Here is a 25,941-nt window from a genome sequence, read left to right as displayed (position 1 = left end):
TTTAAATGTTTGCTCAACCTTTTTGTAAAACATCCTGAATAATTCAAAAAACTTAAGTATTACAGAATTATATACTTTTTCGCTACATGAAATATATGCTCCAAATGATTTTTCAGGTTTATCTCATCTTTCTTTTAAGTATTATAATACAGAACTATATAATTACATATACACTTTTTCTTTATTTTTACGTTTTCTTATTTTTTTATTTCTGTACTATCTATTCTGAACTTTCCAATATATTATATGATAATATTTCAATCTAGATATACACGATTATAATCCGGCTTCCGAGAGCTATCGACAGTACAGGGAAATACACGGAGGCCGCAAGCATAAAAATGTACCACGAGGAGACGGTGAGCCCCTCGTTGAGCACTAGGAGACCGTCTCACATGCCCGACATAAGGATTCCCCTGAATACGAAAAACATTCCGAAACCGTCGGGGGGCAAACCGGCTGCGAGCAAACCCGCGAACAAGAAGAAGAAAAAGATACAAGAGAAGAAGGCCGATCGAAAGGCCGCGAAAACATTGTCGGCCATCTTGCTGGCGTTCATCATCACCTGGACACCGTACAATATTCTCGTTCTAATTAAATCCATCACAGCCTGCTCCTGGTACATACCACAGGAGCTATGGGACTTTTTCTATTACCTTTGTTATATCAACAGTACTGTGAACCCAATGTGTTACGCCTTGTGCAACGCGGCATTTCGACGAACATATGTGAGGATTCTCAAGTGCAAGTGGCATAATAGGAACAGAGCCGCGATGGACAGAGGATGATATCAGTAGAAACGCCCAGCGTGCGACGTTTGCACGCTCGAGGGCGTACTATTTTCTCTATCGTTTTCTCTCTTCTCCTTTTTAATCATTCCTCCGAACGTGCTTGCCGATGATAAGGAAACTGAGTTGCTTACGAATTTTATGGTAACCTGCTGTCAGTAGGCTACTAAACGTGCCGAATATTTTTATTATACAGTACGTATTTCACTTTTGCTAATCGAAAGGACGATCAACAAATGATATTATTTGTTACAACTGTTATATTTTGTTAAGAAATCTCTTTCCAATCTTTTTAATTATACGAGTAGCAAATCGCTTTTTAATTCTGTTTTTTATAGGCAAGTAACAAGGTTCATAAAGGGACAACGTTTCTCGAGATAAGCAAACTATCGAAGAAGATAAACTGGTTCGTAAAATAACGTTTGTACAAACTGAAAGACAGTCTAAGCAAGTTAAAAAAATTCCACTCGGAGATTTTGTTTCATAATTTAGGTGTTAGATTAGGGGAAACACAGGGTGTTTACAACTCGATTTGATAAATTTAATAAGACACATTTTGTATACAGTATTTTACATGTATAATACCACTAACTTTGGTTTCTCAATTGACAATTATGTTTCATACATTTCAGATAAAGATGATTGACATAGAAATTTGTATATTTAAAAGAAAAGAGAATATGTAATTTTCAATCATAATATATCATTAAAATGGTAATAATTAGCAAGAGATCGAAATAATTTATTAGTGAGAGAGGGGGAAAGATGTTTTTTATTTTAGATTGTCGGAAATCGGAAGAATCTTAAATGTTCGCGGTTAGACAGCTCAGATTTCCGCATTTGAGGCAATGCAACGTGAATACTGCCATAAAAAATAATCTTTATAAATATATTTCTGAACCGTACAAAGGAAAAACAAAAAAGGGTTAGATAACCGGCACGTACGCGACAGTGCCAAATTTGTGGCTCGATTTCAGCGGCGATAGAGCCGATGACTTGCCGCGAATCGAGTTCTTTTCTATAGTTTGTGAAACAAAATCAGTTTCCATAAACAAACGTTACAAATTGAATCAATGTTTGTGAGAATACTTCATTTACAGGTGGATAGATTCAACAAAAAATTATCATTGAGTGAACCTAACCTCAAAATATTAATTTATTGTTAATAGTTTTTCTAAATTTATTAAAAGACTGTTTAATACTTTAGTTTTGAAATTTTTTATAGAAATGAAAATGTTTGTTTAATGAAAAGTAACGTTTAAGAAGCTGACAAAATTTCATAAACCTCCTACACACACACACAAAGCTATACCGCACAAAAAAACGAAATCTATTCGAATCCTAAGGAAGAAAAGTTAATAAACAGGCATTTTCTCGTGCGTTTTATTCGAGGAACACATAACGCACTCGATGTACATTTTAAATAGTAGTCCAGTTGTAAATGAGTGTTTTAAGTGTAATTAGTCATGGAAAACCAAAACAAGCGCTATTATACATAGAGAGTGTGTCACAACTATAATGGCAACAAAGTGGTATAAAAAAAATATAAGAAGCGCTGCATCGATTCTTTCGTGTTAAGAAAAAAACGTTCTAACACTTTCGTATTAAATAACATTCTAATCACACGTGCCAAACGAAGCTTTAAGATATCAATAGTATAGGCCGGTAATTTAATAAATGTATCCTTTCAAAGGTATACTTGTACTAAATATATAAATAAGGACTTAAGGATTTGCTATCATTTTTTTATTACGAACATTTACTACAAAAATTTTTATTATGTATTTTTTTCTACGAAAGAACATTACGTGATTTTTTGTCAGTTGCATACAGTACTTCTCGGATAAATGGGTACGATAAGTTTCCTCTATGGTTTTAAATCATAGTGACATCACTAGTTACCTGAATAACTGAAATACTACTGATAGTACTACTCTAATTGTAATATGTAATATGCACAATGAAATTGAGAAATTTTCTGTATGATGTAACTGTATAATGACATTGAGAGAATTCAATACTTGCATATTTTTCACTAATTATGCAAATGAATTCAGAAAGCAGAAATTTTAGACGCGTATCTTTTTTGTATATTATTAAAAATAAAGCTATAAGCAATTAAAAATATAAAAAACCGGACGTTTTCGACCACGTATCGAATATATTCTAAATATGAAATCACAAGTCTGTGACAGCGCTACACATGTTTTTAATTCGCTATTTGCTATATGTATAATTCCGATACCAGCGTGTACATGCAAGAGCACATATACGACTGTGCATCGAAAAGACAGAATCGTGACATCACAAACATGACAGCTAAGATGGCTAGTGTTTATACAGCATTTAAATACGAGCGAAGTTTTAATTTAATCATTTTGATTAATAAGTAAATATGCGTAACGGAAATATAAACTAACTGTTTCTAGTAAACCAAATTTTTATTTTCAATAATCTTTTTAACAAAGATACATTCAGCAACCGAATAGTGACAAAGTGGAGTTGAGCTTGGCTTCTGAGAAGCTCATATATTGTATACATATAAATGAAGTATAAGTGGCGGGAAAAATGAAAAATTTATGTTCACATAGTAACGAGTATATCACTCCTCTGAAATTATTTAATTTGATACGATATGATAGGAAATGGTGGAAATAAGACACAGAACTTTTACTAAGGAAAATGTGGACATTTATCCGGGAACTATTGTAACTTTGTCATTCTACATGAAATTTGATAAAAAAAAAAAGAGTAACATCTTATTCGTTTTACAGAAGTTTTCGTGATAGATCGGCTTTTCGAATAATCTACATCTTGTGAAATAAATTTATAATTTCTAGTCCGATACAGTAAAATTATTTTCAATGTTTTTCTTAAATGTGTAATAAATAAATCAAATTTTCAAAACTAAATTAATATGGTTGCAGCAATTCAACAATAAACTATTTACATTATTGATGTAATACTAATAATAATGTTGGATGTTTGAATATAGTTATTATAAAAGTTCATTATTTATGTAATCCTGAATTATTATTGAATTCTGCTTAGGAACATAAGTACAAAATAATTCGTTTTTAATGGCTCTTTGTCGAGATATTCTGTGATTTTTATTGCGTTACCTTTTTATACATATTTTATATTAATATTTATTTATATGTATGTATATGTATATACAAATTTTCGCTGTTTTAGCAAATAATTCCTTTTTTGTAAAATATTGTTATGTTAATTTATTCATCATACTTAACATTTTTGTGTGTATCCATTTAAAATAGAATTTTAATAATCATCATTCATTTCTATGTGGTTACTTTTTACAACTAATTACTTTACACTGTTGTAACAACATAATAAAATATAATTCATTTGAATGTGAAATATTACTAACAATATAGGATGTTTCAAAACTACAAGTTAATCAAGCAGAGAATTTAATCGAGAAAAAGGAAGATGAAAGAAGTACGTTTCACTTAATGATCTATGTTCAATTTTATTTCATTGTTTGGTAAAGAAAATTTATGTGTGCAAATTTCTGGAGCCTATCGATGAGCAACCAGTATTACATAAGACCTTTTTTCATCTCTATGAAATTATATTTCAATAAACTTCTAACTGCAATAAAATTCAATACAATTCTTATCAACAATCTAAAAATTGTGTATAAAATTATTAACCTTGTAAAATTTAAAAAACTGACATGAACTGACTGAATTTGACTGAATATTGTCAAATTACTAAAAAGAAGTTTGTAACTTGTAATTTGTTAATTCATTCACAATATTAATTAACAAATTATTGTGTGAAGAAGTTCGTGTTATATACAATTTATTATTTCAAAATTTTGTTGAAGCTTTATAGAAACGATTGCCGTATGGCGGGTTGCTCATCGATAGGCGCTCGAAACTTTAGATTGTACTATGTATCACATTATTAGGTGCATGTGTCCGGTTGCGGGGGTTTTCCAGGGAGTGAATCTTTTGAATCTTGCGGTTCAAAGGTTGAATCTCTTTTTGAAGGGCTAAATCCTTAAAAAATTACTTTTTTAAATATTCATATTTTTCTTTAAATTCTCCCTTGTTCAAATCTCACTTAACATATTCACTTTTCATTTTTTTAACTAATTCTTCCACAACAAATTTTAAAACCAAATTTTGTTTCCAGGAAGCACTCACACCATCGTGTAAAATATTCCCCCTCAAAATTACTGAAAATTATTGAGTTAATACACAAAAAATTACTCGGGCTTCGGTTAAGAGGGGGTGATTGGGGATAGGGGTCTCCACAATATTTTTTCTGCAGTATCGAAGAATATACATGCTAAATTTGGTGAAAATAGTATAATAGAGTATAGAACTCTTTAGATAGAAGAAGATACATACGTACATACATATTTTGACTTTTATATATATAGATAATAAAGCAATATTGAACATATATTCATTAATTACTGCTTGTATCTTTAAAATCTCTAATTTTGAAACAACCTGTATAAAATCTAATTATAAAATTCATACCCATAAAAGGTATTATTATAATAGCTAAATACCATTCTTATTTCATCTTATAAATATTGATACATTTTGGAACGATCTTCTCAATATTAAAAGTGAGATTTTTTCTTGCCTATCCAAACAGTAAACCAAAGGACTTATATATTAAAGTCGATTAATTAAATCTTGTTAGTACTGCGTCAATATTATTTTTATTCGACGAGAACTAACAAAATTTAATAAATCCTTATAATAAGAGATCTAACGAATTCTAACAAGATCTCACTTTAATCTTAATTCTAGATTTTGCAATGATTTTTTTAAATTAATATTTCATAAACAATTATCATTTTCTACATTGAAAATTACTATAAACCTGATTATTTAAAAATTAGTAAGGAAAGCCGATTCTGTTTACATCAATATTAAGCTATAAATTATAATCCCACTGCTATTAAATTATTAAATGATTTTCAGTTTCTGAGATCGATATACCTATGAATATTCAAACGATAAAATAGACCGAAACAAATCGAAAGTATACATTTATTAATTAAGCAGATGGTCAACTTGACAGCAGTCGCGTTCGGTTTAAGGAGCGTATCGTTAATTATTCTAGAATTATCCCTCGAAGAACGGCATTTTCTAAAGATGAATGATTCATATTCAGTCGACGTTCACCTTATTTGTCTCGTACTTGTTACTTCTTAGGACCTGTAAATTTGTAAATACGTGTATGCGGAAAAACTATTCGATGTTCGACGTTAAAAAAACGATCATCTTTCTAAGATGCAAGGAAGTGGAAATTATTTTTTACGATGCGAACGACCTCACCAGTTTCAACGATCTTGTAACGTATTGTCAAGGCCAACATTCTGAACAACTTTTTCCTGTACACGTTACCGTCGCTCGGCTTTAATTACTGAGATATCCACAAAAAAGCTTCAGTTCAGTTATATCACGATTGCACTCCATTCTGGCATATACAGATAATCATTTTCAACTCACGTAGGAAAGAAAAATAATTAGGTTAGGTTTAGGATAGATAATTTACCATAATGTTACTATTAAATAAGTTAAGATATTAAATAATAGGGCAGATACAATTTATATATTAAGCTTTATATTATATTGTCGTTATTCGAGATTGTAAACACTTGGGCTATGATATTGAAAAAATGCCATGATATTGACTGTTCGATTACTAAAATCATACTGTGGTTAAAGCGGAAACTTGCCAATATCTCGGAAATCAAAGTCGAAAGATGGTAACATGTATAGGGAAAAGCTGTTCAGAATGTTAACCTTGATAACATGTTTTAAGCTCATTGAAATCGGTAAGGTCCTTCGCTTTGTAAATAATTACCAGACAGTTAAGGAGGGATGAAATATATGTTACGTGTACAGAATGTTTCCCAATAAGATACGTTCCGTGATGCGACTGTTGCGCAGTTTACCTAATTTATTTAAATGGGCGAAACGACGTCGGTTCAAAAACAGAATTCCTGCAGAGAGGATTACTGCGCAAAATGGTGCTATTTATATTGAAAATTAATTAGCTAGAAATATCGCCTTATATTGACAAAATGTCGTTTAGAATTATTTTTTGTACATACATATACTATGTATAGAATGATGTGCTGACCGCTCAAGGATTTTTGAGAAAAATTGAGAATCTGCAATTTCAACAAATTACAATTGGTCCTGAATAGGTGATAACGATAAGAAAAATATTACATCAATTGATTCATAAACATCCAAAATTGCATTAATCCAAAGTCACACTACTATTTAAATTTGTTTACTTTTTTAATATTTAATTTGTTCACTTTTTTATTTTGTATTTATTTTAATTTGAATTAATTATCTTTCTATTATTATATATCCTCAATTGTTTCTTTAGCATAAAATCATTCCAAGTCGGAAGGTTTCGTAGAATGATAGAAGGCACGAATGGAAAAATTTTTCGAATATGTAAAAAAATCGTGAACGAGGAAGAAACGATAAGGTTACAAACACGCACCATAATTTTGCGTAGTAGCCTCGTGCAAGTACTTAGTCTCCTTGTGAAGCTAAAAAAAAAAAAGAAAGAAAAAGAAAATGACTTTGCCAAGTAAGAAAACTTACGTACATAAAACATGGTTATTAATTTACATTCATATATACATATACGTATACATAATATACATATATATAATATACGACGGAAGAGATGTACCATACGGTGTGCCAATTTTTTAATTTTACATCAGTTCGAGTATCAAACGAAAATGTATATTTGTACATCTTCTTTAGAGAGGTGAGTGGAGCGGTGTCCAAACTCCACATTGTTTTACGCATTGTCTATTGCACATCGACTTCGGATTTGAACATAATGGATTTTTCACATCGGTCTCATACATAAGTTCTCAATCAAAATCGATTAAGCGATATCGAAGAAATCGAGATCTTCGAAAAAAATCAAATTTGACCTGAGAATTCATTCAATTATCGTGAATACGAATCGTTATAATAATAATCATTAAAAAAAAGTATTGCATTAAACTGCGGACGTGTTCAATTTTTCACAGTTACGAACGATTCGCAAGGAACCTCTTTAATTCAGGTTAATCGTTTTACTGTTACATTTTATTGAATGTAATGCATAACCTATCGAGCACCTTTTCTGTAGTCATATGTATTATGTAGAGTGATAGAAAATTTGCATTTTCATTCCATGGGTAATTAATCATATTCCATATACAGATCGGCGATAAAATTCCGGAAAATATTTTCTTACACTTCCACTGAACACAATTTTCCTATTTCTTCGATATATATAGGTTTCGTAACGAACTCGAATCGTTTTTACTATCGCTCAAGGATACGCGAATGATGATCGTCGATTCTTTCAAATTGTCGTATCATTGTACGAGCTATAATTTTGCCCACATGTCTAGACACAGAGAAACATGTAAAACACTGCAAAGAAAAAAACTTGTACGTAGTTGAGCACAGAGTAAAATGAGAAAAAAAGAAAAAAAGAATTGTGTCAAATCGTTTCAAGATGATGATGTCTTTGCATAACCGTATATCGAAATAACGAAAAATGGTGTACGACCTTTTTTAACCATACATTACCTGTAAACACCAATATACTCGATCTATGTTTATATACGTGTTTTATATTAACAAAGAATACATAAGGCGACAAACAAAAAAACGTTACGTAAGTGAAAAAAAAGACGTATAGAGAAAACTGTATGTAATGATACCAGTAGGATCTGGATAAAATATACCATACTATCTATAAGAAACGAGCGTTTTATTTCTACGAATGATTCAATATTTAATCTTTGTTTTTTTTTTGTTTTTACACAATTACAGGTTTTAAAAAAACTTTTAGATTAGGAATATGGGTTGCAGGGTTTACTAACAATATGTTGACAGTGCTTTCATTAATGATGTGTGGTGGCACTATTCATAAAAGACATTAGGAAATGAAGAAGAAAATATGTTTAATTTAGTTTTTATTTGAATTTTTAAATGTATATTTATATTATGTATGTATAATTTGTTTAGTTAAGGGGGTATTCTAGCCTAGACTAATATTTATATGTTTATTTATGCCGTTTTACAGAAGTGCACAGTAGGACTAAAAAAGTAACAGACTGTTAGACAAAATCTGATATAGCCTAGGAACATTACATATATTTACAGTACAATAATTTCATAAAAAATTATTACTGCTATTTTATAAACTACCTTATATATTTTACACATCTTTTTGAATTAGTTTTTCATGACTAGTTATGTAACATTATAATCTTCAAAATCTCCACATTAATTATATATTATATATACTCGTTATATACACTCCTCGTCAAAAAGATAACCCAGGTGTGTTATCTTGAATTTCTCAATGATGCGTGTAAAGCTTTTCGTCTGTAACGTATAATATCAAAACATTATGAGCTCAGAATATGCGGTTCGTTGAAAATAATTAAAAATATTATGAGGTTTAGTGTGTAACAAAGAAAAACTTTTCCATACTAAGGTCGAAATGATAACACACTTTGTTAATATGTTTAGAAATTGCTTAGTAGTTCATGATCTATCAACGAGTAAAGATTACAGTACAATATTATATAAATTTCTAAGTATGTAGAACGCAGAAAAAAATTAAACGAGTCTGAAAAAAAAAACAAATTCTTGAACTAAAACAGCAACAGTTATCAGTAACAAAAATATCGAAAGTAATAAGATGAAGTCGTAGAGTAATACACAATTTCTTAAAAAAATGTTGAAGATTATGGCAAAAAGTACTGATCGGCCATCATCGTTATCCGATCGTGATAAGCGAGCAATTTTGCGTGTAGCTTCCAACTCGCAGTTAACAACGAAGCAAATAATGGAAAAATCTAGTATTAGTGCCAGTGTTTCAAGTGTTCGTTGAGTTCTACTACCCTGCAAAAATATTAAGAGGTTAAAATTGGAACAGAAACCTTCGTTAACAACGAAACACGAAGTAGAACGTTTACACTTTGCAAAAGAAAGAATGCATTGGAAAGAGAAATGGAGAAGGGTACCATTTTCAGATGAAAAAGATTCAACTTGGATGGTCCTGATGGGATAAAATATTATTTTCATGACACAAGAAAAGAGACAATGTCAGCAATTCGGCGACAAATGGGAGGAGGCAGCGTGATGGTTTGCGCAGGCATCAAGAATTAAAAAATGCAATTGTGCGCGAATGGGATACGTTAAGCCAAAATTACAGTCACAAACTATATAAATCGATACCAAATCGTATAATAGAAGTAATAGAAAATAAAGGGGGATGTACCCATTATTAAATAAGTATATCTGTTTGATAAGTAATTATGGTTAGTTATAATTTATGTTGATTATTATTTTCTTATTGTACATGTGCTATCATTTCGTCCTTAAAATAAAGCATTTTTTTTTTTGTTACACACTAAAACTCATAAGATTTTTAATTATTTTCAACAAACCGCATATCCTGAGCTCATAATGTTTTAATATTAAACAATACAGATGAAAAACTTTACATGCGTCATTGAGAAATTAAAAGTAACTATCTAATCTTTTTGACGAGTAGTGTATGTATATTTCATATGCATACAAGTTAAACTGTAAGTTCTGGAAATATATTTATCAAAATCTGGTCCAGAAGAACATATGCCAGATGCTTATTAAGCGGTGCATTTTGTAAGGAGTCCAAAATTGAATCCATTATTTCAATCCATGGCTTATAAAATACCATTAACCAATAAGGCAACAAACCATACAATCCTGTTTTTGCGATTTCATAGTAATTCCGGCGATTCACTTGAGATGAATCCTTCTTCTCACACAATACCTTTGTGTGCAGAAGTTTTACCACGGTCGCTGCACGACCACCGCTTAGAAGTTTTGCTAAAGCGTTGTAGAGTAGAACGTTGACATATGGATCTATTTTCGCACGCGATGATGAAGCAATCATCCATAGAACTCGATCAATCATCGATGGAACTTTCAGTAACCTCACCACTGAAACAGTAATACTCACTAAATTCTATTTATACAAGAATGAGGCACACGTTATAAAGATTTATAAGACAAAACATTTACCAGCATCTACAATACAGAAAGAAGCACCCTTAACGTGAGAACGTTCTAACGAAGGGGAAAGTAAAGTTCTAAAATTAAGATCCAAATCAAGATTGTTTCCAAATACTCCAAACTCAAGATCACGACGTCCTTTTTCCTCCGTTTCCTGTACAGTTGATTCATTCGCTGGTTCAACTCCAATATCAGTATATTCATTTTTAATATTAGTCGAGGCCAGAAACACTGCCAGAAACTTGTCCAAATTTTGACCTTTCTCTTTTCTTAATTTGTATGCCATACTTTGATACAATATACCAATATCTGGCGTGCTATAATTTGTAAAGTAAGGCTTCAAATTTGGCACAGTCAAGAAATTATACAACAACTCGCTACTCCTGAGCACTGGTTTTGATAGTAATTTTTCCAGAAAATCTTCATATCGTTGTTTATTAATAGCACATGATGAATGAGGATTCTTTCTTGATGGTAATGGCGAGTCGCTCAATTCTTTGTCACCATGAAACTCTGCCAATCGTGTTCGTAAAATGTAAAAATCTTGATCACGACGTAACACAGTCCAGGATTTTCCTTCGGAAATATTATTGACAGCGATGACATAATAATATAATGTTTGATTATCTCCAGTTTCAATGTGCGGAATATTGACTCGCCATGTTGTTAAATTCCTGTGGGAACTGTCATCGGAATATTTAATCTCGCTATAAGAACGGGAAGGGTAATCTATTTCCTCGCCTTGATATATATCTTGATATGACATCCCGTCTATGGTTGATAATCTCAAAACGTCAATCTTCGGAAAATGATTTCCAATCTTTGAGGATGCATTTGCGGATCCACTAGTAACGCTTTAAATAAAAATTAGACACTTTTTAAGATATAGGAAGTAAAAACTCGCCTAATTATTTTGAGCAGCGTATAACATTGGCAACTGTACATGTTATTATGTCTATAAGTGCAAAAAGATTACCTCAATCGTGGTGACTGCTTAACTCGACTTGGAACTGGTTGTCCGCATAATAAATCATACAACTGTAACGTAAAATAAAGAAAGAATTATTACGAGAACGGTTATATAGGAAATAAAGAACAATTGCTTTTCGATTTTCTTACTTGATAGCTATGATGGAAAGATGGTAGGCAAGTAGATTCTAATAAAGCATGGGCTTCTTGGTGTGCTTGATAAAATGGTCGTGAAGTCCTCATTTCCTGAATTTTCTTTGGACCTCTTTCTAAAACTAGAAGTGTTGTTGACATACAATGTAAGAGCTGGATATTTTGTAGCATGTTATGTTGATAATATATAGATATAAATTGCACATGTATTGCAGGTGAACTCTCAAAACGAAGTATTCTTACTTTGACATATGCCCATGGATATATCTCCTGGTAAATGTAAGTATTCTGGGCCTTCAGGATCCAGATATGTTGCATACATATTTTGAATATCTGTGTACAAACTACTTTCTGCATTCGAACTCATTTCTGGATTTAACATACGCTTGCTTAGATCATCTGGAAATAGATATATGTATTGGAATTCATCAAATACTTTTACTACAAAAAAATTGTACTTTTAAAAGGAAAATTTAATCTGTGCTACTATTTTTATTTATCACTATGTATAAATATGTATTTACCAATGTCTAAACAGAACTGAAAGAGATTCATAGGGCCATTCTCTTTGATGTGTTGCATAAACATGTACAATAAACGAGGATCATTTAAAACTTCATCCAAAGAGGGTTTCAGGTGATTCTGCATGTTTTTTGGCATCATTGGAATGGTCATCCAGCATTGCAACATCGGTACATTAACTGCGTCCACTTGGTTAGAAATTGGAACATCGCGATGAGTTGATAACGCGACTAACGCATTTATATTGTCTGGATCAGCAATCGCGTCTATTGCTGGCAGCAAAATCCAATTGGCCAAAATTTCTCGAAGTATAACCTGAAAGTAAAATACAAATTTACACTCCCCTTTCCACTCTAATCATTATCATCATCAATAAAAAGGAATATTTTATAATCACGCTCGCGTTGAAATTTTTTATAGCTGATTACACTAATTTCAACAACAAATTTTGTGCTGAAAAAAGATATCGTTATTCTAGCTTCTTCCGCTTACAAAAGAGCTACATGAGTATACAGGGTGAGTCAGCTAAGAGTTGGAGCTAAAATTTGTTCGATACCATCAGTTATATTGAAAAGTGTTTCAGATGAAAGTTGAGTGCCTGCAAAGAGGACATATTCTGATGTTAGTTTTTCTGCAGGTGGGCGCGTGAAGGTCACGTGAAGGTCACGTGAAGGTCAAATTCGCTTTTTTAAATGAAATCATACATTTTTTAATACGCTAAACAATACAAATCGAAATTCTTTATGAAAAAAAGCTATTAATCTACTTGTGTCGAAAAACTATTAGTTTTGTAGATATTCTAGCTTTTATTTTGTAAAACTTTTCGCATGAAAGACAAGGGAGGACGTCAAACAGTTACTCAGGATAGTGTCCATGATAATATATTTTACATTTTTCAATATAATTAATACTAATACTATATAATTAATACTAATATATAATATAATAATTGATACTATACATTAAAACATTTCAGCTTTCACTCTTAGGTGATTCACTCTACGTATATTTATGCAATATCAGGAAAAAGAGTACAATAAACAACCTTTTAACTAAGCATATACTTATTGATACTAGAGTGAGTAATAGGAAAATATTGAGAACATAAAAAACCAGAAAAACTCATCGGATAAGATCGTTCGGGAAACAGAAGGAAATAAAACCAAAATTCTATTGAGAAACCACAGGTTAGAAGGATACAATGACGGAAATGAAAAGAATAGAAAAATGTGTAGATTTGATTCGCAATCTTTTTTCAATCAATTTACATTATTAAATTCAATCCTTTTAAACATTCTGATAGCTATGAAACGGGACTCCAAAGATTCGCTTAATATTTCTTCCCTCATTATTCCTTTCACCAAGATCCTGTAATTTTATAAAATCAACAGGAATTGAAATGTTTGCAGTAACACTATGATAAATTATTGTACTCGATCCTTGATTGGCCAAAGAATTGATCGATTTGAAACAACTAAGAAATGCAAGAGGGTGTGAATATACGACATTTATCGTAAAAGTGGAAAAGCCGGCTCGATACGTCTGTCACCTTGTAAAACAACCATAAAAGTTAGCTCCGCGTTTAATGAACAGAAAAATTGATATATCTGAGTGGCAACAGGGCTGAAAACATTCACACAGGTAAACCCTATAATAAAGATACAATTAGCGATTCGATAAAGCCTCGCATAAATAACGACCAACTATCGAATAGTTTATCACGTCTTGTTATTTATGTGCACGTGTTATCTTTAAGGAGCATACCCATGCGACTAAATACGTGTTCTATGATAGAAACTGTAATATAAAAATCGAGAACATCGGAGTCAACTTGTCAAAATCGAAATAGAGTTGAAAAGGCGTAAAGCAAACGAATATACTCGATAGAAGTCACCATGCTTGTACTTTCTCTGCTGGTTGTCACGGTTCTTGGCATTTGTAAGTATTCGATATACGTTGATATATCCTTGAATGGAAATTGGATCATCTTCAACTTTTTCCCTTTCTTTTTTATTTTTATTTTCCTCGAGACAATCCGAAACATATATTCCTCTCGTTATTTTGACATGAAATGAATATCATAAGTAGTGTGTATAATGATTTTCAACGAACAAATATATAACAGGACAGAAAAAATAACTAACGTTATAATAAATTCAAATAAGAATCACCCAATTGTGCCATTAGTTACGGACCATTCTGTATATTATTTGCACTGAAACTCCTTTATATCCTCAAATATTTATTAACTAAATATCCTTTTTCGTAAAAATTCCAAAAAAAAAAACTTCGATGCCAAACCAGATTGTAGGAAAAATGAACATGAACACATATGTGGATCACTTTGCGAGCCAACTTGCGATAGTAACGGTTAGGATCCGAATCCTTTATTGTACCCTAAAATCGTAAATGTTCGTAATTATTATTATTACAATATCGATACATTCACGTCATAGTATCTATATTCTGACAATGACAAATTATATTCTGATAAATTCCTTTCAGGTATGCATGCAAACTCACTAAAGGTTTTAGGCGTGTAGATGGCGCTGTCCGAAACAAAAGGAACAAAACATGAATACCTCTGGATGATTGTCCGTAATAAACACGCGCATTACTTATAATTCATCCGAATTGATCAACTCCATTTTTATATGAGGTTATCACTCTCGCATTATCCAGGTACAAGATTAGTATTCGATATACATATAAATTTATAATTTTATAACTCATGGGAAGATAGCATAAATAACAGAATTCCAAAAACATGTTATGTAACTGAATTAATGGAATGATCAGCATAACATTTCTGAGTATTTATAGGGTGAAGTAACTGTTTGTATTATATCTGTGTATGCGTCAATAAAGAACGTTCTTAAAGCATATTTAATGTTTATTAAATAAAGATGAGCGATTTAATAAGAAATATTTTCTTAATCCACATATAGACAAACATGCATAAGAAGAAAAATGTCAGGAAGTGGCAAGGCAAAAATGGGGAAACTGGTTTTTGAACATTTACCTACTCACACGCTAAAAACACTGGCTAAATGTATGCATAAATCACACACACTATACGTACACACTACACGCATACGTCTGAATCATACAAATTCGACTATACAACCTCCACGTGATGTACGTTGGATTATTCTAATACCGGCGGCACACTTTTCATCCAAAATTCAATAAAACGGCGAAAGAAAATCGTACATCAACTTTACATGAGTCGTTGTAAAAGGAATACCCCAATCTTCAAGTCCGTGATGATTCTAGTCGCCAAAAAAATTGTTAATGCCTGTAGAATCTATTGAATTTGACACATTTTCGAAACGGAGAAGCATCTTCGCTATGCCACTCTGCCACATGATACAAGAACTTTGTGGGATAATTAAAATAAGTGTTCCAAAAGTAGAAGCTTCACGCATCAAAACGAGCCCGGAATGATCGTCGTATGTTTTCTAATTACGAAGTTAGAATAGTTTAAATATCATCAAATTTTTGGCGAAAAACCAGCGTTCCTTTAAACACACCAGTGTATTTTCGTACCGATCCTAGAAAGGCTGAATCTTTATGTGCACACCTAATTTCTTTACTGTTCTAGGCTTTGAAAACATGTAGAGAAATGTTGGGTTACTTATTAAAGTCTTTGCTATATTGTACAACTAGCATCTAGACAAAAGATAGTTACAGGTTACAAGTGTATGTGTCATGGATAAATGGACGTAGTAACATGTTATCTTAGGGTTTCGATTGTTCAGTTTTGACGCACTGGCAATGGGAAACCAAAAACAGAAGTTAGGCCGACTTGTGCATTCTTTTGTCTCACCAACTTCCTAATTCTACTGCGTCATATCATCGTCTCCTCTTGATTTTGTCTTTCTCGCTCTTACTACCACCATTTCTTTCTTCGCAAATTATTTCACCTTTGTTTCATTCTTTCTCTCTATTTGTCTTACTCCTTTTATTACCACGGTCTTTTTCCTTGATTCTCTCTTCCTTTTCTACTTTTTCCATTCCAGCTCCCTTCTTTCTCCCTTTGGCCCACTTCAGCCTTTCCTTTTCCTATTCCTCTCCCCATTTATTCGTTTCCTCTTTCCATATTCTTCTGTCTTCCATCATCTCTTCCCTCCATTCCTCCATCTATCTTCTTCTCTCCTCCCTTGTCTCCTCTTCTAGCCCTTTGATCTATTCCGCCAAGTATTCTATCTCTCGCCGATTCATCTCTCCTTTCACTTCCTCTTTTGTTGATCTCTCCTTTCTTCTCTCCTCCTTACTGTCCAAGAATCTCAACGGTTTACTTACCTCCTGCCACCTACCTACCTACCTTCGCGCCACTTCAGTGCTCTCTGTTCTTTCTAACCTTACTATTGTATTCACCTCATACTATTCTCCTTTCTTCTTCTGATCTCGCTCTCGCTTTTCTGCTATCTCTATTGCTCTCTTCTTTCCTCCGCCTCTTTCCTTCCTCGCTACACCCGTTTGCTCATCTTTACTTCTTTGCTTCTGTACTCCTTTGCTCTCCAATCTCCAATTCTGCGCGTGTTTACCTTACCAGTTCTTCTATAACTGAAAATCAAGTCACAAATTCCGCAGGATTGATGATTGAGTCGAAAGGAAACTTTAGCTCGCTTCTTACTGCATCTTACTATATTGCTTCTTAATTAAAGAACGTGGCACGCAGTCACACGATGACTCTTCGTGATGTTCTCATGATTCCTCCGGTTGCTTATACCTGTACCGTGAAAATTTTGACATGGGAAAGAATTAATTTCCTCAAAATGTTTGGCAAACATTGCTCATCGAATGTTCTCACGGCTCAGTGCTAGCCGTGTCTTCCGTATCGCTTCAGATAAGGGATATTCTTGACTAAAAGGCGCTTCTGTTCTCTGTGTGTATTTGCAGAAGTTCAAGGCCGCAAGTGCAGAAAGATATCCTTCACCCAAACACACACGCACACACATTCGTAAAAATGAGAAAGCCGGCTCAATATGTGTGTCACCTTGTAAAAGAACAACAGTCGTTATCTCCATGTTTAATGAACAGGGAAATTGGCATACCTGTATGATAAGATTAATAACACTGACATGGCTAATCTTATAATAAATATATAAATAATGGTTTGATAAAACCTTACATAAATAACTACCAACTGTCAAATAGTTTATCAAAACTTGTTATTTATGCGCGCGTGTTATCTCCAAGGGAAAGACACGTATGACCAAATATACGTGTACTATGAGAGAAACTGCAGTATAAAAATCGAGGATAACGGTGTCAACTTTTCAAAGTCGAGGAAGAGCTCAATAAGTGTAAAGCAAATATTCTTATCAGAAGTTACTATGTCTCGATGCCTAGTAGTTTCTCTGCTTGTTGTCATGATTCTTGGTATTTGTAAGTATCTGATATACTTTGATTTATCCTTGCATGGAAATGGGATCATCTTCAACTTTTCCCTTTCTTTTTTATTTTTATTTTCCTCGAGGCAATCCAAAACATATTTTGACATGAAATGAATATTACAAGTAGTGTGTATAATGATTTTCAACGAAGAAATATACAGGGTGGTTGGTAACTGGTGGTACAAGCGGAGAGGGGGTTATTCTACGCGAAAAAAGAAGTCGAAAATATAGAATAAAAATTTTTCGTTTGAGGCTTTGTTTTCGAGAAAATTGACTTTAAATTTTCGCTCGGTACGCGTGCACTTTATCACGCCTCGTTATAACGGATTTCACTGTAGATTTAAAAAAAAATTAAAAAAGAAGATTAAAAAAAAATTTTTATTCTATATTTTCGACTTCTTTTTTCGCGTAGAATCATCCCCTTTCCGCTTGCACCACCAATTACCAACCACCCTGTATAATAGGACAGAACAAAGGAATATTAGAAAACTAAAGAACTAATGTTGTAATAATTTCAAATTTTGAATATATTCTCGCCTTGGAATATCTATGGTGTTAAAAAAAATATTTAAATAATTTAAGAACATATATACCAAATATAGTTAGACACAATTTGACATATTGCTTTTTTATCTAAGCAATTACGTTTCGTATATTCTTTGCTATTGTAACTAATTAATATTCTTTATGTAGTATAAAGTGTTTACATATTCGTAAAGAGAGGCGAGTATTTTTTTGACTGAAGATTTTATTGTACAAGGTGACCCGTAATTGGTGGCACAGAGTAAATTTAGTATAGAGTGGTTCTACGAGAAAAAATAAGGGAAAAATATACAGGGTGGTTGGTAACTGGTGGTACAAGCGGAGAGGGGGTGATTCTACGCGAAAAAAGAAGTCGAAAATGTACAATAAACATTTTTCGTTTGAGGCTTTGTTTTCGAGAAAATCGACTTTGAATTTTCGCTCGGTACGCCTGCGGTACGTTATAACGTATCTCACTGTAGATCGTTGTCTCGATGGAAAAATGAAAAAAAAAAAAAAAAAAAAAAAAATTTTATTCTATATTTTCGACTTCTTTTTTCGCGTAGAATCATCCCCTTTCCGCTTGCACCACCAATTACCAACCACCCTGTATAATAGGACAGAACAAAGGAATATTAGAAAACCAAAGAACTAATGTTGTAATAATTTCAAATTTTGAATATATTCTCGCCTTGGAATATCTATGGTGTTAAAAAAAATATTTAAATAATTTAAGAACATATATACCAAATATAGTTAGACACAATTTGACATATTGCTTTTTTATCTAAGCAATTACGTTTCGTATATTCTTTGCTATTGTAACTAATTAATATTCTTTATGTAGTATAAAGTGTTTACATATTCGTAAAGAGAGGCGAGTATTTTTTTGACTGAAGATTTTATTGTACAAGGTGACCCGTAATTGGTGGCACAGAGTAAATTTAGTATAGAGTGGTTCTACGAGAAAAAATAAGGGAAAAATATACAGGGTGGTTGGTAACTGGTGGTACAAGCGGAGAGGGGGTGATTCTACGCGAAAAAAGAAGTCGAAAATGTACAATAAACATTTTTCGTTTGAGGCTTTGTTTTCGAGAAAATCGACTTTGAATTTTCGCTCGGTACGCCTGCGGTACGTTATAACGTATCTCACTGTAGATCGTTGTCTCGATGGAAAAATGAAAAAAAAAAAAAAAAAAAAAAAATTTTATTCTATATTTTCGACTTCTTTTTTCGCGTAGAATCATCCCCTTTCCGCTTGCACCACCAATTACCAACCACCCTGTATAATAGGACAGAACAAAGGAATATTAGAAAACCAAAGAACTAATGTTGTAATAATTTCAAATTTTGAATATATTCTCGCCTTGGAATATCTATGGTGTTAAAAAAAATATTTAAATAATTTAAGAACATATATACCAAATATAGTTAGACACAATTTGACATATTGCTTTTTTATCTAAGCAATTACGTTTCGTATATTCTTTGCTATTGTAACTAATTAATATTCTTTATGTAGTATAAAGTGTTTACATATTCGTAAAGAGAGGCGAGTATTTTTTTGACTGAAGATTTTATTGTACAAGGTGACCCGTAATTGGTGGCACAGAGTAAATTTAGTATAGAGTGGTTCTACGAGAAAAAATAAGGGAAAAATATACAGGGTGGTTGGTAACTGGTGGTACAAGCGGAGAGGGGGTGATTCTACGCGAAAAAAGAAGTCGAAAATGTACAATAAACATTTTTCGTTTGAGGCTTTATTTTCGAGAAAATCGACTTTGAATTTTCGCTCGGTACGCCTGCGGTACGTTATAACGGATCTCACTGTAGATCGTTGTCTCGATGGAAAAATTAAAAAAAAAATTAAAAAAAAATTTTTATTCTATATTTTCGACTTCTTTTTTCGCGTAGAATCACCACCTTTCCTCTCAAAAGAATCTTTTCTCGAAATCATTTTTTCAGGAGATTTCAATGTCACCGATATGTTTTTGAATAGAATTCTATATCTCTCCCGACATAAAGATCTTAATACTTTTGTATAGAGAATAAAAAATATACCGATGGCCTTGAAATCTCTTGAAAAAATAACCTTGAGAAAAAATTCTTTCCATCGTTACACGTGCCTCTTGAAATAGCTTAACTTTGTTCTCAGAAGTTCTCATATCATTCATATAAGCATATAAACACAAATAAGGTAGATATTTAGATGATCTCATTTAGTTGAGACACTCTGTATATCATTCAGACTGAAACTCCCTCATATTCTCAAATATCTATTAATTATTAATGTAATTTTACGAATTCTGTGGGAGGGTCAAAATTATATTTTTTTCATCTTCGTCTATGTTATTCGTAAATACCCGAAATTAGATTCAATCCAAGACTCAACTGGCGAATCAGAATGTCCAGAAAATCAACAAGGACACATATGTGGAACACTATGCGAGCCAACCTGCAGTAATCCACAACCAAATCGCAAGTTTTGCCCTCGAATCGTGAGTGTTCGCAATTATTAATTATTAATATGATATCAATACACTGCATCATAATATTTGTTTTCTGATAATAAATTCTTTTCAGGTATGCAATAGAGCCACTAGCGGCTGTAGGTGTGTAAAGGGCACTGTTAGAGACACAAACAGTTCACAATGTGTGCCACTTGATCAGTGTTCGTAATAAACACACGCATTATTTGTAATTGATTCCAAATGATCAACTCCATTTTTATATAAAGTTATTAACTTCACATTATCAAGGCACAGAATTAGTATAAGAATTTTCAGAAAAGAAATGCTATTTTCATAAATGTATCATCTTATAATTTATGAGTAGGTAGCATAAACAATTGAATTCCAAGGTGAATAAAATACAAATTTTATGTATTTTAAATTATGAAGTTGATCAGCATAGTTTCTGAGAATCCATAGAGTAGTGAGTAGAGTAACAATTTATATGTGTATACATCAATAAAGTAGTTCTTAAAGAATATTAAATATTTATTAAATAATGACGAGCGGTTTGATAAGAAATATTCTCTTAATCCGCATATGGACAAATATATTTTTACACTGACCCTAGAAAAATTTAGTCGTTTATGTACACGCCTAATTTTTTTATTGTCCCAAACTTTCAAAAAACGTAAAAAATTCTGCGATGCTGATTGTAATCTTTACTATATTGTACAATCAGTTTTTAGTCAAACATTTAAAAGTTTTCACAGGAAGAATAAAAATTTGCTTTGAAGGAATTCGCAAGTGAAATTTCGTTTAGGGTATATCATAAACAATTTATAAAAGAGAAATTCACAATGGTCTTCTCTTAATAATCATTAGTTCGATCTCATAAACGTTTATAAATAATTCTACAAGAGCTTACCTTGTTGTTAGTAGACACATGGATGGCAGGTAATAAATACGGTATAAACGCTGTTACAATTCCTCTCAGATAATTCAGCTCTGCCTTACGCGAGTAACTCGCTGGATGTATCTCACGACCAAAATGGTCGATCAGTTGATTTCCGAAACAAGATGTATCCGACAAATCCTTTATCTTTGTGCGTAATGTTTTCCAATCTTGAGCATGTTGCAATATTAGAGGTATTAAATGGTAAAACACGACATTGGACACGTCTGTGCGAAGCAACCGAACTGCAATATCTTTCGTTGCAGTAGCTGTGGCCAAACGAAGCTGTTGTACGAACGCTTCGTTCGTCGAAAAATCCGAGTACCATGCGCAAACATATTTCTGCAATAAATCTTCCAGAAGCTGTGAAAACAAATTCTATATCTATTCTTTGTTTCGTTTGATATATATATACGAAGCGTGACAGTAATTAAATAGGAACTTTATTTGTTAATTTTTGCCGAATAGTTTTAAGGTAAAATGGAAGTGCAGTTACAGAAACCCAATTAAATTTCATTACAGCAAAAGATAAGAAAACAAAATTGCCGCAAATTTAATTATTACAAGGATGAGAGAAACGAAAGCAAAATTGTTGCAGAAATAAAAGGAAAATTAAAAAATTAAGAAACTTTACGAAGCATTGAATTGCAATGATTAATTACTTGTTCTAATGCATGGTCAAGATCCTTCGGTATTTTCACTTTCGTCGAATGTGGTAACAATTTATGTCTCTTGCAGCTATTATTACTGCAAACGCTGCACGGATCCTTGATTTCATAGGTTGGATTAAAACTATCGCTTATTGCATTTAAATTCACGAGTGCCACGCCGACATACTCTAATATAACGAGCCCATAAAAGACACTGGTTATATAGAGACAACACACGATAAGTATCCAAATGAAACTGAAATTCGTAGATAAATCAGGCAATTATTATATTCTTTAATCGAATAATTTAATAATTTAAATTAATTCTGTAATGTCTCGTAAACTTGTCGCTTATTATATTCCTTATTTTTTATTAACAAAAGAATTAATAAAATGTGGAAGGATTTCAGCTTTTGACGCTGTGACAATGATAGTAAATCTACCACTAAATCTGTACAGTCCATTACATTCAAAAAAGAACTTAATAAATCTTTCACAATTTCTATTTGCGTCAAAACTGTACCAAAGATTATAAACTGTTTAGTTAACGATTTAGGTAAATGAATAATTGTACAGTGTAGCTAATAACTAGACTGTGGATGTTTATGCATTTATGAAATGTTTAAAGATGTAAAACATTGCAGAATATACTATATAAAATATCCAAAGTAGAGCGCATACTAGCATGTATATATTGAAAGAACTGGTACAATCAAAGAAATATAAAAAATATAATCAAAAATAATAAAAAACAGATTCTTCTTGAAAAAGCTGTGAAAATTTAAAATCATCTAGAAGGTAATGGAATGTACAAGTTAGTTAATAATGTAAAAAATCAGAAATTGATGTAGTTCTTCTTCCAAATAAGCCCTACAATTTCATTAATCATTATACGATGCCAATAAATCTTAAATTCTGCATTATATTACATAATCGATAAACTTAGCTTAACAATATTTTTGTAACTAATGATATTATTATAATTATCCAATGTAATCTTACATTTTTTATCTAATTCGTAACAGGTTGCTCATCATACAAAATTATGTATATACTTGTAAATGCACAAATGTATGCATATTATTACCAATTGCCATACACTAACTTGTTGTCCATTATGTTCAATTACATATAATAATATAAATAACAAAAATTGTTAAATATACAATTTATCATTTATATAATTGTATAAAATCTTTATACAAACACAAATAGTATTTCTTATGTTCACTTCTATAATAAAAAATTACAACTTTAAGAACGTAGAATGATATTTTTACAATAATTAAACACAAAATTACAAAAATAAAACTAGAGATGCTGTAATAATAAGATAACCTGATACCAAAATAACAATAATCAAAAGACGTAAAAAATAAATGATTAAAATTAAACATATAATTTACTAGTAATAAAATATAAGTATTTAAATCACTTACCTTTTAAATACGATCAAAATAAACGCAATTAGTATGAAAAGAGTCACAGGAATTATTATATTACACACATTAATTATCGTCTTACAAAAGTCTTGCACTTTAAAGACAGACACAAATGCCATTATTTTATTAAAAATTCTTCTTTCTCGAATTATGATAGAACATTGTAACCAGAGCAAAAAAGCACGTAAACATTTCCAATATCAACGAACTTCAATACGACGTTTTGGCAGATAACTCAGTATTAAGAAACCACGTGACAAAAACATTCAATCTATATATATATATATATATATGTATGTATATTTAACTTCGCAAAATTACGAATACTTAGCACATAGATAGTTTTAATTTTAAATATTTCTTTGTTTCTTAAATCACGTAATGTAACTATTAATAATAAGCAAATATCTTAAGCTTTCTACAAATTTTATTTAGAAAATTTTATTAAATTATTGACATTTATTTAGGTTTGCATTATATAGTTCTTACAATATTTTTATATATGTAAATGAATTACACAATTGTTAATAAGGAATTTCTCTCATTTATTTAAACATTTTCTTATACTTCGAGAAAATTAATAGAAGTTTTTACTGAAATGTTAACATACATGTAAAATACAGAATATACACAAATACTAAATGACAGGTTTAAAAAATTATATTTGTTAAAAATATTGTAATGTGTAATACAGTAAGAATTTTGTACACACATGTACAAGTATTCAAACTTTCTGGACTACTTATAAAAAAAATATAATTTTAGTTAAGCAATCAAAATATCATTAACAATAATACTTTGTGTAATAAAAATATCCTTTTTCAATTACATGTTGTTTCCTTTTCTATTACTGTTTCCAAAACGTTACTTTTTTGTACATTTATGAAACATTTATATCCTCGGTTAAAATACAGGAACGGAAGATTATAAGAGATGTATTATCATTTTGTTTCACACTTTGCGTTTTGTTCTGATTCTTGTGACCTTTTAATAACTTCCCTTTTCAAGATCTGTGCTTTTTTTCTTTCTTCTTTAGTTCTAAATCGAGAATTTCTTCTTTCTTCCCTTGTCCTTACACGATTTCTTTTCGATATTGGGTCTGGGACAGCTGTATGAGGTTTTAAAATACTAAAGCACCTTGGCTCCTTCGATTTCAATAATTCTCTACGTTGTTTCTTTGACAATACTGGAGTTGTTGTAGAAACAACGAATAATTCTGAATTATCACGAGAAGCAAAAGAACCTAACCTCTCTTCTAGCCGAGAATCCTCCAAGAATTTATCAACATCTTTCATGTCTACATATTTACGCCATGCTATTTTGTTCTTTTTGGAAACTCTACGTTTTTTAGTACTAGCTGCGGTCATCTTATCGTAATTAATAAAATTATATCACGTACTGTAGCACTTAGTTTCTAAAAGATAATCTGATTTTCAATTTATTATCTGTTGGTTAGGTTTTTATTTAGGTTTCGTAATTAGTGAATTTGTATTTGAAAGATATTCCTATGTCCATGAAAAAGGTACATTAGAAAGATAGTCTATATAACATGACATAAAAACTTCTATGAAAAAAATGATGGCTTCAGAAATGTGTCAAAAATAATTTACCTTATCTCATAATCTCATTGATTTAAAAAATACAAATTCATTACAATGTAATGAAAATTCGAAACATAGAGAGCAACAAATATTCAATTCTTTCAAATCCTAACTTCAAAACTTCAGAAGCTTTTCGTTCTTAATAGTGGCATTTCCAATTGTATTACTTTACAGTGTTACGTCACTAAATAAGCTTTCAAGATTTAAAAACTTTCAAGATTTCCAAGTTTTTCCAAAATTTTAGGTTTCAAGGCATCGAATGTTATCCGAATTGATTCGAATTTTGATAGTCTTCAAAAATATTAAATCATTTCGAAACTGAGGTTCGAATGCCCACTATTCTAATAGTCTTCATATAAACTCGCCACAACGTAACTGGTTGTATGAAAA

The 25,941-nt window shown here is 31.5% G+C and overlaps 3 protein-coding genes and 2 long non-coding RNA genes across 15 annotated transcripts in view; 3 read left to right on the top strand and 2 right to left on the bottom strand.

Annotated features, from left to right (window-relative positions):
* LOC126874180 (muscarinic acetylcholine receptor DM1) overlaps positions 1-9,583 on the top strand; it is a 49,277-nt gene extending 39,694 nt beyond the window's left edge. For all 9 annotated transcript variants that reach the window (XM_050635891.1, XM_050635898.1, XM_050635896.1 and 6 more), the window contains one exon: positions 267-9,583. In XM_050635891.1, coding sequence (XP_050491848.1) covers positions 267-788 — 522 coding nt within the window. In that variant the 3' untranslated portion in view covers positions 789-9,583. The remainder of the gene's footprint in view (positions 1-266) is intronic.
* LOC126874173 (sorting nexin-14-like) lies at positions 8,774-24,209 on the bottom strand. 2 transcript variants are annotated; one of them, XM_050635876.1, is made up of 10 exons: positions 23,948-24,209; positions 22,521-22,764; positions 21,832-22,221; positions 12,532-12,844; positions 12,251-12,406; positions 12,005-12,129; positions 11,862-11,923; positions 10,895-11,739; positions 10,568-10,813; positions 8,774-9,205 (listed from the first exon to the last, which is right to left on the bottom strand). In XM_050635876.1, exons 1-10 carry the CDS (start codon positions 24,067-24,069, stop codon positions 9,180-9,182), a joined length of 2,529 nt encoding a protein of 842 aa, XP_050491833.1. In that variant the 5' UTR covers positions 24,070-24,209; the 3' UTR covers positions 8,774-9,179. The 2 variants fall into 2 exon arrangements, with proteins under 2 accessions (XP_050491833.1, XP_050491832.1); XM_050635875.1 differs by having other exon boundaries at positions 8,774-10,813.
* On the top strand, positions 17,756-21,463 carry LOC126874213 (cysteine-rich venom protein 6-like). The gene is made up of 3 exons (XM_050635980.1): positions 17,756-17,923; positions 20,827-20,951; positions 21,037-21,463. The coding sequence occupies exons 1-3, from the start codon at positions 17,872-17,874 to the stop codon at positions 21,130-21,132; spliced, it is 273 nt and encodes a 90-aa protein (XP_050491937.1). The 5' UTR covers positions 17,756-17,871; the 3' UTR covers positions 21,133-21,463.
* On the top strand, positions 17,930-19,667 carry LOC126874232 (uncharacterized). Of its 2 annotated transcripts, none has more exons than XR_007692699.1 (2): positions 17,930-18,054; positions 19,431-19,667. It is a non-coding gene; the product is annotated as an uncharacterized LOC126874232 (long non-coding RNA). The 2 variants fall into 2 exon arrangements; XR_007692698.1 differs by lacking the exon at positions 19,431-19,667 and adding an exon at positions 18,755-18,992.
* Positions 18,952-20,820, bottom strand: LOC126874226 (uncharacterized). Its single transcript, XR_007692691.1, has 2 exons — positions 20,377-20,820; positions 18,952-19,028 (listed from the first exon to the last, which is right to left on the bottom strand). It is a non-coding gene; the product is annotated as an uncharacterized LOC126874226 (long non-coding RNA).
* Positions 24,210-25,941: the final 1,732 nt, after the last annotated feature.

The sequence above is a fragment of the Bombus huntii genome, chromosome 16 (assembly GCF_024542735.1).
Source record: "Bombus huntii isolate Logan2020A chromosome 16, iyBomHunt1.1, whole genome shotgun sequence".
Taxonomy (NCBI): Eukaryota; Metazoa; Arthropoda; class Insecta; order Hymenoptera; family Apidae; genus Bombus; species Bombus huntii.
Note: the sequence above shows the minus strand (reverse complement) of the source record. Positions and strands in the feature narration are given on the sequence as shown.